This window comes from Dermacentor silvarum, chromosome 7, assembly GCF_013339745.2.
Source record: "Dermacentor silvarum isolate Dsil-2018 chromosome 7, BIME_Dsil_1.4, whole genome shotgun sequence".
NCBI classification, from domain to species: domain Eukaryota; kingdom Metazoa; phylum Arthropoda; class Arachnida; order Ixodida; family Ixodidae; genus Dermacentor; species Dermacentor silvarum.
In genome coordinates, this window is record NC_051160.1 from 24,670,976 (window position 1) to 24,683,213 (window position 12,238).

Sequence of the window (12,238 nt, forward strand, 5' to 3'; positions counted from 1 at the left end):
GCATGAAATTCTGAAAAAGCCCCATCTAGTGCGTCCAATACATCGACATCACTGGCACAGGAGAAATGTGGGACAATTATTTCTTGTTTTTCAGTCTGTGAAGCAAAATTCACTTCCAACGTAAGGTACATCATTTCGTGGTCTGATATACCTTCAAAAACCTGAATTTGTGGGTTGCGGTGGACCGCGGTAGTATTTGCAAGGAAACGGTCAATTATTTATTTATTTATTCAAATATATTCAATTGATAGTGTATTGTTTTGAATACTGGTAGGTTCTTTGACAAGCTGTGAAAGGTTATTTTCTCTGTTCCAGGTTCAGACCAATTTGCTCAGGCGTGGTGTTCCAGGAAGCGTTTGTTTCCAAGAAGACAGCTTATGGTGGTTTAGTTTATTAAGCTCTAAAGACAACATAATAAATCTGTAAGTGTACGACGTAAACAGGTGCCAGTAGCGCGCCCAAACTTTCCTCGTGTGAATGATTGGCGCTGCACGCTGACAGCGCTCCATGTGGAAAGCAATGATGCTCGATAAACGACATTCCTAAAGGGACACTAAAGAGAAAAATTATTTCTTCTGTATGAGTAGATTACCCTTCCACAATACCGCAAACACCCCTATTACCGCGAGAAGCCTCTTGGTAAGCCTGAAAGAAACGAAAAACACAGAAGCCGAGTGGCGACGCCACCTTGAAGTTCCTGCACCAGCTCACCGTGACGTCATGGGTTTTTACAGCGTCTTCTAGGTCTCAGTTAATTCTTTAGTGGTAAAGGTTGACTACATTGTGTTATAAAGGAGCCCAAGACTGAATATGGCAAGTTTCGCGAACTTTCCCGAGCCAACGTGGCCCAAATACGACAAATTACTTCAGAAGTCGTGACGTCACACTGAAGTGCTGACGTTGGGGTTTCTGCGCGAAATAAAAAAATAAAAAAACTAGCTCTGAGCTTCATTTGCTTTTCTAATAATTGACCTATTGAAGTGGGATTAACGATAGCAAGGTTTTGGAAGAATACTTTATCAGTCTAAGTTGATTTATTGATTTGCTGTAGTGTCCCTTTAAACAAAAATTTTTTTAAAGATTTCCGATGTGGCGGGAGGATAGAAGTTTGATAAAAAGCTCTTGAGAAACTCTTGAAACTTTTTCAACGTTTTTGATATTGATAGACTGGGCAAAGGCGGAGAAAGTTTTGTCGGCGGATGGTGGTGGATAGTGATGGATCCGAGACGACAGACGATGCGTACGGTCATCGCGCAGCACATGGTTGATTAGAAACTTGTATGTACATGCAAAAGTCGTGCATAAGCGCTTAGTCGCTTTTTTCAGACTGCGCATGTTTTTGGGACACCAAAATTCTACACAGAACAGCTATCTTCGCGACAAAAAATAATATATCCATTGAAATAGTAACATTACATTGAATGTTTCTCATTTAATTCAATACTGGTAATGTGAATAATCTTACCCAAGTTAATTAGACAATCACTTACTTTCATTACAAAGAATGTCCTGGTTACTAAATAATACAATGAAGGATCCTAAGTTCGTTATCTCGTGCACTGTGCACATGCTTTTCTTAAGGCAGGTAGCAAGTTAATAGAAACAGCCTGTAAATACGGACAACTGCCTTTAGTGACAGCGTTATCACGTTGAAAGCGTCATACTGCAGACCCACAACCACCGATATATCGCATGAATGTCCACAGGTAAGTGATTATGATGAGCGGTATTTCCTTATACAAGATAAAAACTAGACAGATATATCGCAGACAGAGAGCATTTCGAGATTATTCTCTGTCGCATTGTACAAGAAAGTTTCGTGTCTTGCAATTAACTTTAATAGAAGCACTCGCTAATTCATGACGCAGTAATGACCGTCTCTTGTTCGGCAATAGACCTCGTTGTAGAAACACACGGTTGCCATGTTCCCGGCGCACAACTGCCGTCTTCCGTTCCGATCGCAGGTTTGATCCGTGTCAACAAACAGCTGCATTTGCACCCCGTGCATAGGCCACCTGTCCTGTTCGTACATTAATATAGACTTTCGTGGTCTAGAAAAGAAAAAAAAGTAGATTTTGCTTTACAAATCACGCTCACCTAAGTCCTGAAATGATCACTGATCTCAAAGGTAACCGAAGTGGTCGGTGATGTTTTTCGTTAGTGTAGAACCTTGGCAAGCGCCCTCGAAATTATTCGCAAACACAAGAACACCTCGTGCACTAGAATACATAGACAATAAAATACCAGAAGGCTTTCCCTTAAGGGGCAACTATGATATCTTTGTTCAAGAACACGTGGAACGTACGAGGGCTCTTAAGAGACGACGGGTTAACTTATGTGTGCGTAAATGTTTTTAATGTCGAATTCCATCAATAATTTGTTATGATTTTTCTTTTAGTCCCCTCAGTATATCGCACAAAAATATGATATGTAAATTTGAGAACTGTGAAGAAGGAAGTTTTAATCTCGAAAAAAGAAACGAGTGTATGAAGTTTGGCGCATTATTTCTGCTAGAGCGTCGCAAACAATAAGCGGCGATATGTAATACTCTAATTTAGAATAAATAGTGAGATCAATACGGAAATATGAGGGTACCATACGATGAAACAGACAATGCAGGCACAGATTAGATTCAACCTGTATGCAACCAATACTTATTTTATGACACTCGTATCAGAAGTGTAAGTTTCACCTAAGGAGCAATATAACAATTTTCAAGTCTGTAAATGCTGTATCTATTGCCTTTGGAAATACTGCTGTAAAAAAAAAACGTGGGCAGCTTGCAGAAGTGGTGCAAGGCTGGAGTAAATAGCGGAGCTGGTTATTGACCTAGATTTTATTGCGATAGCAATTATATGGACACTTCAACCGGATTTCTGCCGTCGGCGTCGCCGTCACCGTCGTCGTCGCCGTGAGGTTCCGTATAGATTACAATGGCGATAAAATCGTCGCCGCGCGCCGTATGCGCGAGCGAAAGCGCGCGGGGGACGCGCGCTATCACGGAGGGCGAATTCCCCCGCTCGCTATCACGGAGAGCGAACGCATGGCGGAAAGCAAACGCGACCGTCGCGCGAAAGGCCGTGGGGGTATGGGAGGGAGGGAGGCGCGGCGACAGTGTGCTCTGACACCAAAGGCGTATCTTGCAACCAAGGCAGCGCAAGAGGGAGCGGGGGGAGGAGGAGGGGAGGGCATGTAGCTTTTACTCTGCCAACGACGCCACCTTGAAGTTCCTGCACCAGCTCACCGTGACGTCATGGGTTTTTACAGCGTCTTCTAGGTCTCAGTTAATTCTTTAGTGGTAAAGGTTGACTACATTGTGTTATAAAGGAGCCCAAGACTGAATATGGCAAGTTTCGCGAACTTTCCCGAGCCAACGTGGCCCAAATACGACAAATTACTTCAGAAGTCGTGACGTCACACTGAAGTGCTGACGTTGGGGTTTCTGCGCGAAATAAAAAAATAAAAAAACTAGCTCTGAGCTTCATTTGCTTTTCTAATAATTGACCTATTGAAGTGGGATTAACGATAGCAAGGTTTTGGAAGAATACTTTATCAGTCTAAGTTGATTTATTGATTTGCTGTAGTGTCCCTTTAAACAAAAATTTTTTTAAAGATTTCCGATGTGGCGGGAGGATAGAAGTTTGATAAAAAGCTCTTGAGAAACTCTTGAAACTTTTTCAACGTTTTTGATATTGATAGACTGGGCAAAGGCGGAGAAAGTTTTGTCGGCGGATGGTGGTGGATAGTGATGGATCCGAGACGACAGACGATGCGTACGGTCATCGCGCAGCACATGGTTGATTAGAAACTTGTATGTACATGCAAAAGTCGTGCATAAGCGCTTAGTCGCTTTTTTCAGACTGCGCATGTTTTTCGGACACCAAAATTCTACACAGAACAGCTATCTTCGCGACAAAAAATAATATATCCATTGAAATAGTAACATTACATTGAATGTTTCTCATTTAATTCAATACTGGTAATGTGAATAATCTTACCCAAGTTAATTAGACAATCACTTACTTTCATTACAAAGAATGTCCTGGTTACTAAATAATACAATGAAGGATCCTAAGTTCGTTATCTCGTGCACTGTGCACATGCTTTTCTTAAGGCAGGTAGCAAGTTAATAGAAACAGCCTGTAAATACGGACAACTGCCTTTAGTGACAGCGTTATCACGTTGAAAGCGTCATACTGCAGACCCACAACCACCGATATATTGCATGAATGTCCACAGGTAAGTGATTATGATGAGCGGTATTTCCTTATACAAGATAAAAACTAGACAGATATATCGCAGACAGAGAGCATTTCGAGATTCTTCTCTGTCGCATTGTACAAGAAAGTTTCGTGTCTTGCAATTAACTTTAATAGAAGCACTCGCTAATTCATGACGCAGTAATGACCGTCTCTTGTTCGGCAATAGACCTCGTTGTAGAAACACACGGTTGCCATGTTCCCGGCGCACAACTGCCGTCTTCCGTTCCGATCGCAGGTTTGATCCGTGTCAACAAACAGCTGCATTTGCACCCCGTGCATAGGCCACCTGTCCTGTTCGTACATTAATATAGACTTTCGTGGTCTAGAAAAGAAAAAAAAAGTAGATTTTGCTTTACAAATCACGCTCACCTAAGTCCTGAAATGATCACTGATCTCAAAGGTAACCGAAGTGGTCGGTGATGTTTTTCGTTAGTGTAGAACCTTGGCAAGCGCCCTCGAAATTATTCGCAAACACAAGAACACCTCGTGCACTAGAATACATAGACAATAAAATACCAGAAGGCTTTCCCTTAAGGGGCAACTATGATATCTTTGTTCAAGAACACGTGGAACGTACGAGGGCTCTTAAGAGACGACGGGTTAACTTATGTGTGCGTAAATGTTTTTAATGTCGAATTCCATCAATAATTTGTTATGATTTTTCTTTTAGTCCCCTCAGTATATCGCACAAAAATATGATATGTAAATTTGAGAACTGTGAAGAAGGAAGTTTTAATCTCGAAAAAAGAAACGAGTGTATGAAGTTTGGCGCATTATTTCTGCTAGAGCGTCGCAAACAATAAGCGGCGATATGTAATACTCTAATTTAGAATAAATAGTGAGATCAATACGGAAATATGAGGGTACCATACGATGAAACAGACAATGCAGGCACAGATTAGATTCAACCTGTATGCAACCAATACTTATTTTATGACACTCGTATCAGAATTGTAAGTTTCACCTAAGGAGCAATATAACAATTTTCAAGTCTGTAAATGCTGTATCTATTGCCTTTGGAAATACTGCTGTAAAAAAAAAACGTGGGCAGCTTGCAGAAGTGGTGCAAGGCTGGAGTAAATAGCGGAGCTGGTTATTGACCTAGATTTTATTGCGATAGCAATTATATGGACACTTCAACCGGATTTCTGCCGTCGGCGTCGCCGTCACCGTCGTCGTCGCCGTGAGGTTCCGTATAGATTACAATGGCGATAAAATCGTCGCCGCGCGCCGTATGCGCGAGCGAAAGCGCGCGGGGGACGCGCGCTATCACGGAGGGCGAATTCCCCCGCTCGCTATCACGGAGAGCGAACGCATGGCGGAAAGCAAACGCGACCGTCGCGCGAAAGGCCGTGGGGGTATGAGAGGGAGGGAGGCGCGGCGACAGTGTGCTCTGACACCAAAGGCGTATCTTGCAACCAAGGCAGCGCAAGAGGGAGCGGGGGGAGGAGGAGGGGAGGGCATGTAGCTTTTACTCTGCCAACAACCGTGCTCGTACGTTAGCTGTGGCGGTCGCCCGCACCATCTCTTATCTCCACACGGCTCTGACCTTTGTATGCGCTGTGCATTCGCCGCTCAGTTTCCGTTGAAGCGACAGACCGCACGAACATTCGCCCGCTGCGGCGGCTGAGCTTGCTGCCAGCGTTTTGACAGTCGTTGTCTGCGGTCATTCAGTGTGATCTATTCATGTTTGCTTGTGCACGCTGACACCACGCTTGTTAATTCAGTTAATAATAGTGGAGCCTATCTCACTTGCTCATTTTCCAACGTGCGCTACACATGCAATGCTGCCCGGATCGGCAGTGCAGCGCTACAGGTGTGTATATCCGCCCGCGGTGTGTATATCACACCCGCACGCGCTGCCCACGGGAAGTGCTTCTCATCAAAACCACCGTTTCACACGCGCCTTGTCGTGGTCATCGTGTCTCTCTTCATGTCGGTCTACTTACGCCGCAGCACACCTACTTGCTTACTAAGCCCATGTTCACTACAATTCATATTGCTAGCAAAGCCGCTCACCTTACTTTGTATGAAATTGCTGTGTTGCTATCGCATTCATTGCTTCACCCTTAGGACGAAACTGTGACATTTTTTCTTCCAGGTTTTACTGGGCTTGGCTATGTTTTGCTAGAAAATCCTAAGGGCTGCTAGGCATGGTATTCCAAATCGGCTTGCCGCCGACGCGCAGGTTCTCGCTTGGCCCCGCGACTCGCTTCAAGATGAGCGGCTTCTTCTTCGGGTGTCCGAATCTTCTTTGGTCATCCCATGTCAAGGGTACATGTACTCGCCACAGAATCAACGAGAGTTCTGCCGCCGTCGCGGCGGCTCCGACCTTTATCACCCCGGTGACATCACGGCCAAGCGGCGCCTCCACACTTGCCGGGGCGTGGCTGGTCGAAACCTGCCGAGCCGCCGCCATATATATGCCACTCAGTGCGTGCCACTGTGTATGTCGTCGTTCGGCTAGGTATCTCCGTCATGCCATCGTCGTTTCCGTCTCGCCGTGGCTGTCACATCATCGTCAGCCCATCGCCGTCTCAGAGTCCTCGTTAAACTGTCGTTATACAGCCATCGTCTCATAGTCATCGTCATCCAATTGTCACCATACACTTGTCGTCATTTCTGTATCTTCATGTTGTCGTCGTTACACTGTCTTCATCATTTGAGAATCGTCATCTCATTGTCGAGATGCCTTCGTCGTGACAGCGCCTTTGGTGGCGCCAACCTATGCTTGGAAAGCCGGCGAGCGCTCGAGCATTGGAGAGGAGCGTGGTGGTTTAAACTAGAACGCCATAAAGCATCCTTTACGCTGAAATGACATAGAAGAGGCGGGGCCTTCCGACTGCATGTGATTTGGTGAGCTGGAAATCTGCAGTGGGAACGCGCAGCCCACTCCACGGCTAACGCTTAAACATTTTCGTTACACACTGGTAACCATCTTGAGTTCTTTGTTATTGCTTGCCCTTTTTAAGTAGTTTGTTGGCGTGACAAATTAAAACACGTTGAGCCTTATAGCAGCAGTGCCTCTCGGCTTATCTTCAAGCACAATAAAATTTGAAGCAGTGCATATACGTTGCAAGGGTATATGCTCCAGTGGGCTGCGGTATGATGGCTAAAAGAGTAAGTGTGCCGAGCGAGCGTATATTCGACCACCTCTCCACTTCATGACAAAAAAAAAATGTCACTGTGGTCAGTCGAACGGTGCTTCTGCACATGTCCCTCGCCCATACGAAGTGTAGATTACAGGTTTGTTTGAGGATATCACGGCAGCTGATTTCAGCTATCTTGCAGGCCTCAATATTGTTCTCAGTAGTTCACTCAAAGCCGGCTGGTGAAGTATGCTGTGTCCGGAAAACACGAAATGCAGGAATTTTTTTCTACCTTATAGCAGGTAATTATTCTTTCAATTATTAAATAATTAGGTCAACGTCCTGAAGAAGTTAGCACAAGGGCTGTGAGTGACGCCACAGTGGGGTACACGAAATTATTTTTTGACAGCCTACCCATGGGAACTGTAGGCGGCACAATCTCCGGGATCAGCCCACCAATGCGGACGGCGTCCTTGTGACAGCTCGGAATCGGAGGCGCCGTGTTAGGCTGCGCAACCGACCCATTTTCCCAAGTACTTTCGTCCTAGCACGCTACGTAAAAGATGTGCGACCTTGTACCGGCTTTATTCTTCTTCTTTCTCGGGTTTTAGTGCCAAAACCAGTTCTGAATATGAGGCACGCCGTAGTGGAGGGCTCCGAATCAACTTTGATCACCTGGGGTTCTCTAACGTGCGCTACAACGCAAGCACACGGGTGATTTGTTGCATTTCGCTTCCATCGAAATGTGGACGCCGCGCGGCCGGGATTCGATCACGCGATATCGTGCTCAGCAGCACTATGCCTTAGCTGACTGAGCCACTGCGGCGGGTCATGATCGCCAAATTTATTCACGTTTTAAGACTTCTTCCCCAGAGTGCAAATGGTGTCGTCGTTTACATCTTGCACCGCCGTCCCCAGCAGTTCGTGTCGCCGCAGCGCTGTCGTTTATACTGGTCGCATCAATTTTAATTAAATTGAGAATGACACCGCCCTGCGGGGACATTTGCTAGTGGAACAATGCTTACGCATACTTAGGCAACTGCCAAAGGAATTCCTGCGTGATTTTTTTTTTCTTTTCACACGCATGCCCCGAGAGCTGCTAACATCATGTTGGCTTTAAATGCCATGACAGTTTGTCATACAAAGCAAAGGGACGCTCAACCACAAGGTAAATAACTTACTTTTTCAAGCTTGTTCTTGCGTCACCGTACTATCAAGTGTTTCTGCTTCCTGGCAGCCAAGATTTAACAGCGTTCATTACTCATAATGCACTTCAAGTGACAGTCACATGGCGACTGCCCGCCATTAAAGCGTGCATCGTGTGCACCGAGCGATCCGTGGCTTAATAACGACATCCCAGTGCAGCAGTATTAATAAGACAGAGGCCTGGTAGTCTTGTCCTGCTCTTCCCATAAAGTGTCGCCCTTATGCCCCACAGACTCTTTAGTTTTAAAAGAGTTTGTTCCGGTTCGCCTCAGCTTCAGCAGCGTTCCCTATAGAACTTTTATGGTTATATGGGTACCTATGAAAAGTGTTTAGAAATGGTACTCACCTACGCACTCCGCTGTGTTGTCGATGATGAAGCACTCTTTTTTCACTTCCTTGCACCGTGCGATATCACTGGGATCACACATTTGTGCGGACTTTTCTGGAAATTATGGACGAAATGTTACGCCTTTTCTTATGGGAGATGCTAAATGAAGCCTTAAATTTAAGGGTGCATAAAAATTATCTCAATAGGCGAAGTGTTGAATTCAAGAATTGAATCAGGAAGTGAAGAATTACGGGTGTAAAACTGAAACAAAGATTTATCAGTGCAAGTTGCCGCACCGTCTTTTACGATGCACACTTTGCCCTGTAGATCGCATTTTTTCGTTTTGTTTGTCATCGTCGGAATCTTTGTGATCTACGCATAATAAAAGCTTTAAACCATAACAGCAGCACCAAGTTGGGGAGACAGCAAAAAAAAAATAATGTGATGTGACAGGTACTCATATACGCACATAAAAAAAAAAAACACCAGCCCTTTCCCTGTCGAGAATATGGGGGTAAGTGAAGCTTGTGGCAACACGACGCTGTCGCAGGCGTTCACCTTCTTTTGCCCTAAACTCAGGGTTGGCGGCTCTTCGCTGACGTTTCGCCTTAGTTTCGGAAGCCCTCACGCTTGAATCGGCATGCTAGAATCGGACGACAGGCATCGCTTACCCCCATTTTATCGACAGGGGAAGGGCTGCTGATTTTGTCTCTTTGGGTCCCACGTGTGACAAGGGTAGGGTAGTTCAAGGGCGTGTTACAGGTCCCCGAGCCCACAGGGGTATGTGCCATTGAGCTTGGACCCTTTCCGCACAATCACCACGATCGACCCACATGACAGGCGTATGTCCCTTGCTCTTGGACCCTTTCTGCACCATCGCCAGGAACTGTCCACCTATTTAGCGTCACACCACCACCACCGCGACCACCGACACTTGTGAGGCTATACAAGCTTCGCTTGAAAAAAATAAAAGGGGGAGGGGCGGGTGTACCTATGAAACGTGTTTAGAAATTGCACTCACCAACGCACTGCGGTGTGTTGTCGAAGAGGAGGCAGTCACTTCCCCTCCTATTGCATAATTCGGTCTCTCTGGCATCACATGGTTGTGGTAGCTTGACTGGAAATTATAGACGAAACAATAATTGCACGTTTTTTTTACGGCAGCTAATAAATAAAGCGTTAAATTTAAGTGTTCATGAAAATTCTACGAATACGCGAAGCATTGCACTTCTGCATAAGGAAGTGAAGAATGACGGGAGTAAAACTCAAACAAAGATTTATCAGTGCAAGTTGCCGCACCGTCTTTTACGATGCAAACTTTGCCCTGTAGATCGCATTTTTCGTTTTGTTTGTCATCATCGGAATCTTTGTGATCTACGCATAATAAAAGCTTTAAAACCATTACAGCAGCACCAAAGTGTGGACACAGCAAAAAAATAATGTGATGTGGCAGGTACTCATCCATGCACACAAAAAAAGATCACCAGCCCTTTCCCTGTCGAGAATATGGGGGTAAGTGAAGCTTGTGGCAACACGACGCTGTCGCAGGCGTTCACCTTCTTTTGCCCCAAACGCAGGGTTGGCGGCTCTTCGCTGACGTTTCGCCTTAGTTTCGGAAGCCCTCACGCTAGAATCGGCACGCTATAATCGGACGACAGGCTTTGCTTACCCGCATTTTCTCGACAGGGGAAGGGCTGGTGAAGGGCTTTGCACGTCAGGGTCTTTGGGTCCCAAGTATGACAAGGGTAGTTCAAGGGCGTGTTACAGGTCCCCGAGCCCACAGGGGTATGTGCCATTGAGCTTGGACCCTTTCTCAACAGTCTCCATGATCGACCCACCTTTCTAGCATGACATCATCACCACCGCGACCGCAGACACTTGTGAGGCAATACAAGCTTCGCTTGAAAAAAATATAAGCAAGTGTTACAAGTTTGTAAAACATGAAGGCGAAAGCCTGATTGCATCGGAGCGCACGACCGAACTCAAGGAAATCGCCACACCTACTGGTAGTGGGCCAGTGCCGTCAGCGCCTTCGCAGAGGAAGGGTCAGTATATATGGGAACTACGGCATCGGAGCCAGCTGTGGAAGATGACGACGACGAACATGCGGGCAGTGGCAGGAGCGCGAGGGGCAGTATGTGAATGCTGGTATGATGACCGGCGTCGGAGCCAGCTGTGGAAGACGACGACGAACGCGTGAACAGTGGTAAGAGCGCGTCTCTGTAACGTGTACAATGCGCTAGGCACACCTTTAGAAAGCCTGAACCGTGGCTGCAGCCGTGGCTTTAGGGAAGCGTGTTCGTCTCGCACCGTGGAGGCCCGGGCTCGATTCTCACACAGACCGAAATGTGCCAAATTTTCTTTTCAAAGTTACTTATTTACTTTGTTTACAGGAGCCTCCCTGAGAAAAGTGACGTGAATCCGAGCATTTTCTGACGCGATTTTATTACTCTCTACGGCGTCGGCCATTTTTCGTCACGGCGCAGTTTCGCCAAAGTCACCGCAAGGTCAACGCCAAGAGCACCGCCAATATAGAACCAATGGCTTTCGCCTTAATAAAAATTGTCCCAGTTTCACCCGCCAGGCGAAGCATCAAGTGCAATAGCAAATTAGTAGAGAGCTATACGGAATAAGGATAGTATTTTTATCAGCTGTATAAACTTGGACATGCAGAAGCACCAATAACGCGCAGAACTGTTGTCGACGACGTCGGCGTTTTGCCCACGTATATACGCACCAAATGCGTATATGAATACGCATTTGGTGCCGCAGCTATACGTCGAGTCCCCTCCCTCCCGACCCCCCACAGCCTTTCGTGCTGACGGAAAAAGTCGCGTTTGCTCTCTATATATGGAAAGGAGGAAAGAGACGCTTAATTCCGCAGCCCTTCAGGGAGCACGGCGCAGAACGCGCGTTTGCTCTCCGACGTGTGTTCGCTCCCCGTGAAGTCGCGCGTCCCTCGCCCCCTTTCACTCGCACATACAGCGTCCGGAGCGCGGTGACGATTTCATCGCCGTTGACGTCATACGGAACATCACGGCGACGGCGCCGCCGAAGGCAGAAATCCGCTTTGGAGTGTCCATATAATTGCTATCGCAATAACAAATAAGGGGGGGGGGGGGGGTACCCATGAAAAGTGCCTAGAAAGGGCACTCACCAACGCACTGCGATCTGTTGCCGAAGATGAGGCAGTCCTTCCCCCTCCTCTCGCATGATTCAGTCATTCTGGCATCACACGGTTGTGGCGGCTTGTCTGCAAATAATAGACGAAACATTAATTAGGCATTTTTTTACGGCAGCTGATAAATGAAGCGTTCAATTTAAATGTGCATGGCAATTCTGCAAATACGTGA

At 46.2% G+C, this 12,238-nt stretch overlaps 2 protein-coding genes across 8 annotated transcripts in view; one reads left to right on the forward strand and one right to left on the reverse strand.

Moving 5' to 3' along the window:
* The window catches only part of LOC119459443 (uncharacterized), a 307,019-nt gene that overhangs the window by 141,138 nt on the left and 153,643 nt on the right, over positions 1–12,238 (forward strand). The window lies entirely within an intron of this gene.
* Positions 1,823–12,238, reverse strand: part of LOC125946657 (uncharacterized) — a 34,179-nt gene continuing 23,763 nt past the window's right edge. For 2 of the 5 annotated variants that reach the window (XM_049670369.1, XM_049670365.1), the window contains 4 exons: positions 12,043–12,138; positions 9,907–10,002; positions 8,904–8,999; positions 4,331–4,584 (listed from right to left, as the gene is read on the reverse strand). In XM_049670369.1, coding sequence (XP_049526326.1) covers positions 4,565–4,584; positions 8,904–8,999; positions 9,907–10,002; positions 12,043–12,138 — 308 coding nt within the window. In that variant the 3' untranslated portion in view covers positions 4,331–4,564. Of the gene's footprint in view, positions 2,052–4,330; positions 4,585–8,903; positions 9,000–9,906; positions 10,003–12,042; positions 12,139–12,238 lie in introns of those variants that run through there. The other 3 variants (XM_049670366.1, XM_049670368.1, XM_049670367.1) reach the window with 3 other exon arrangements.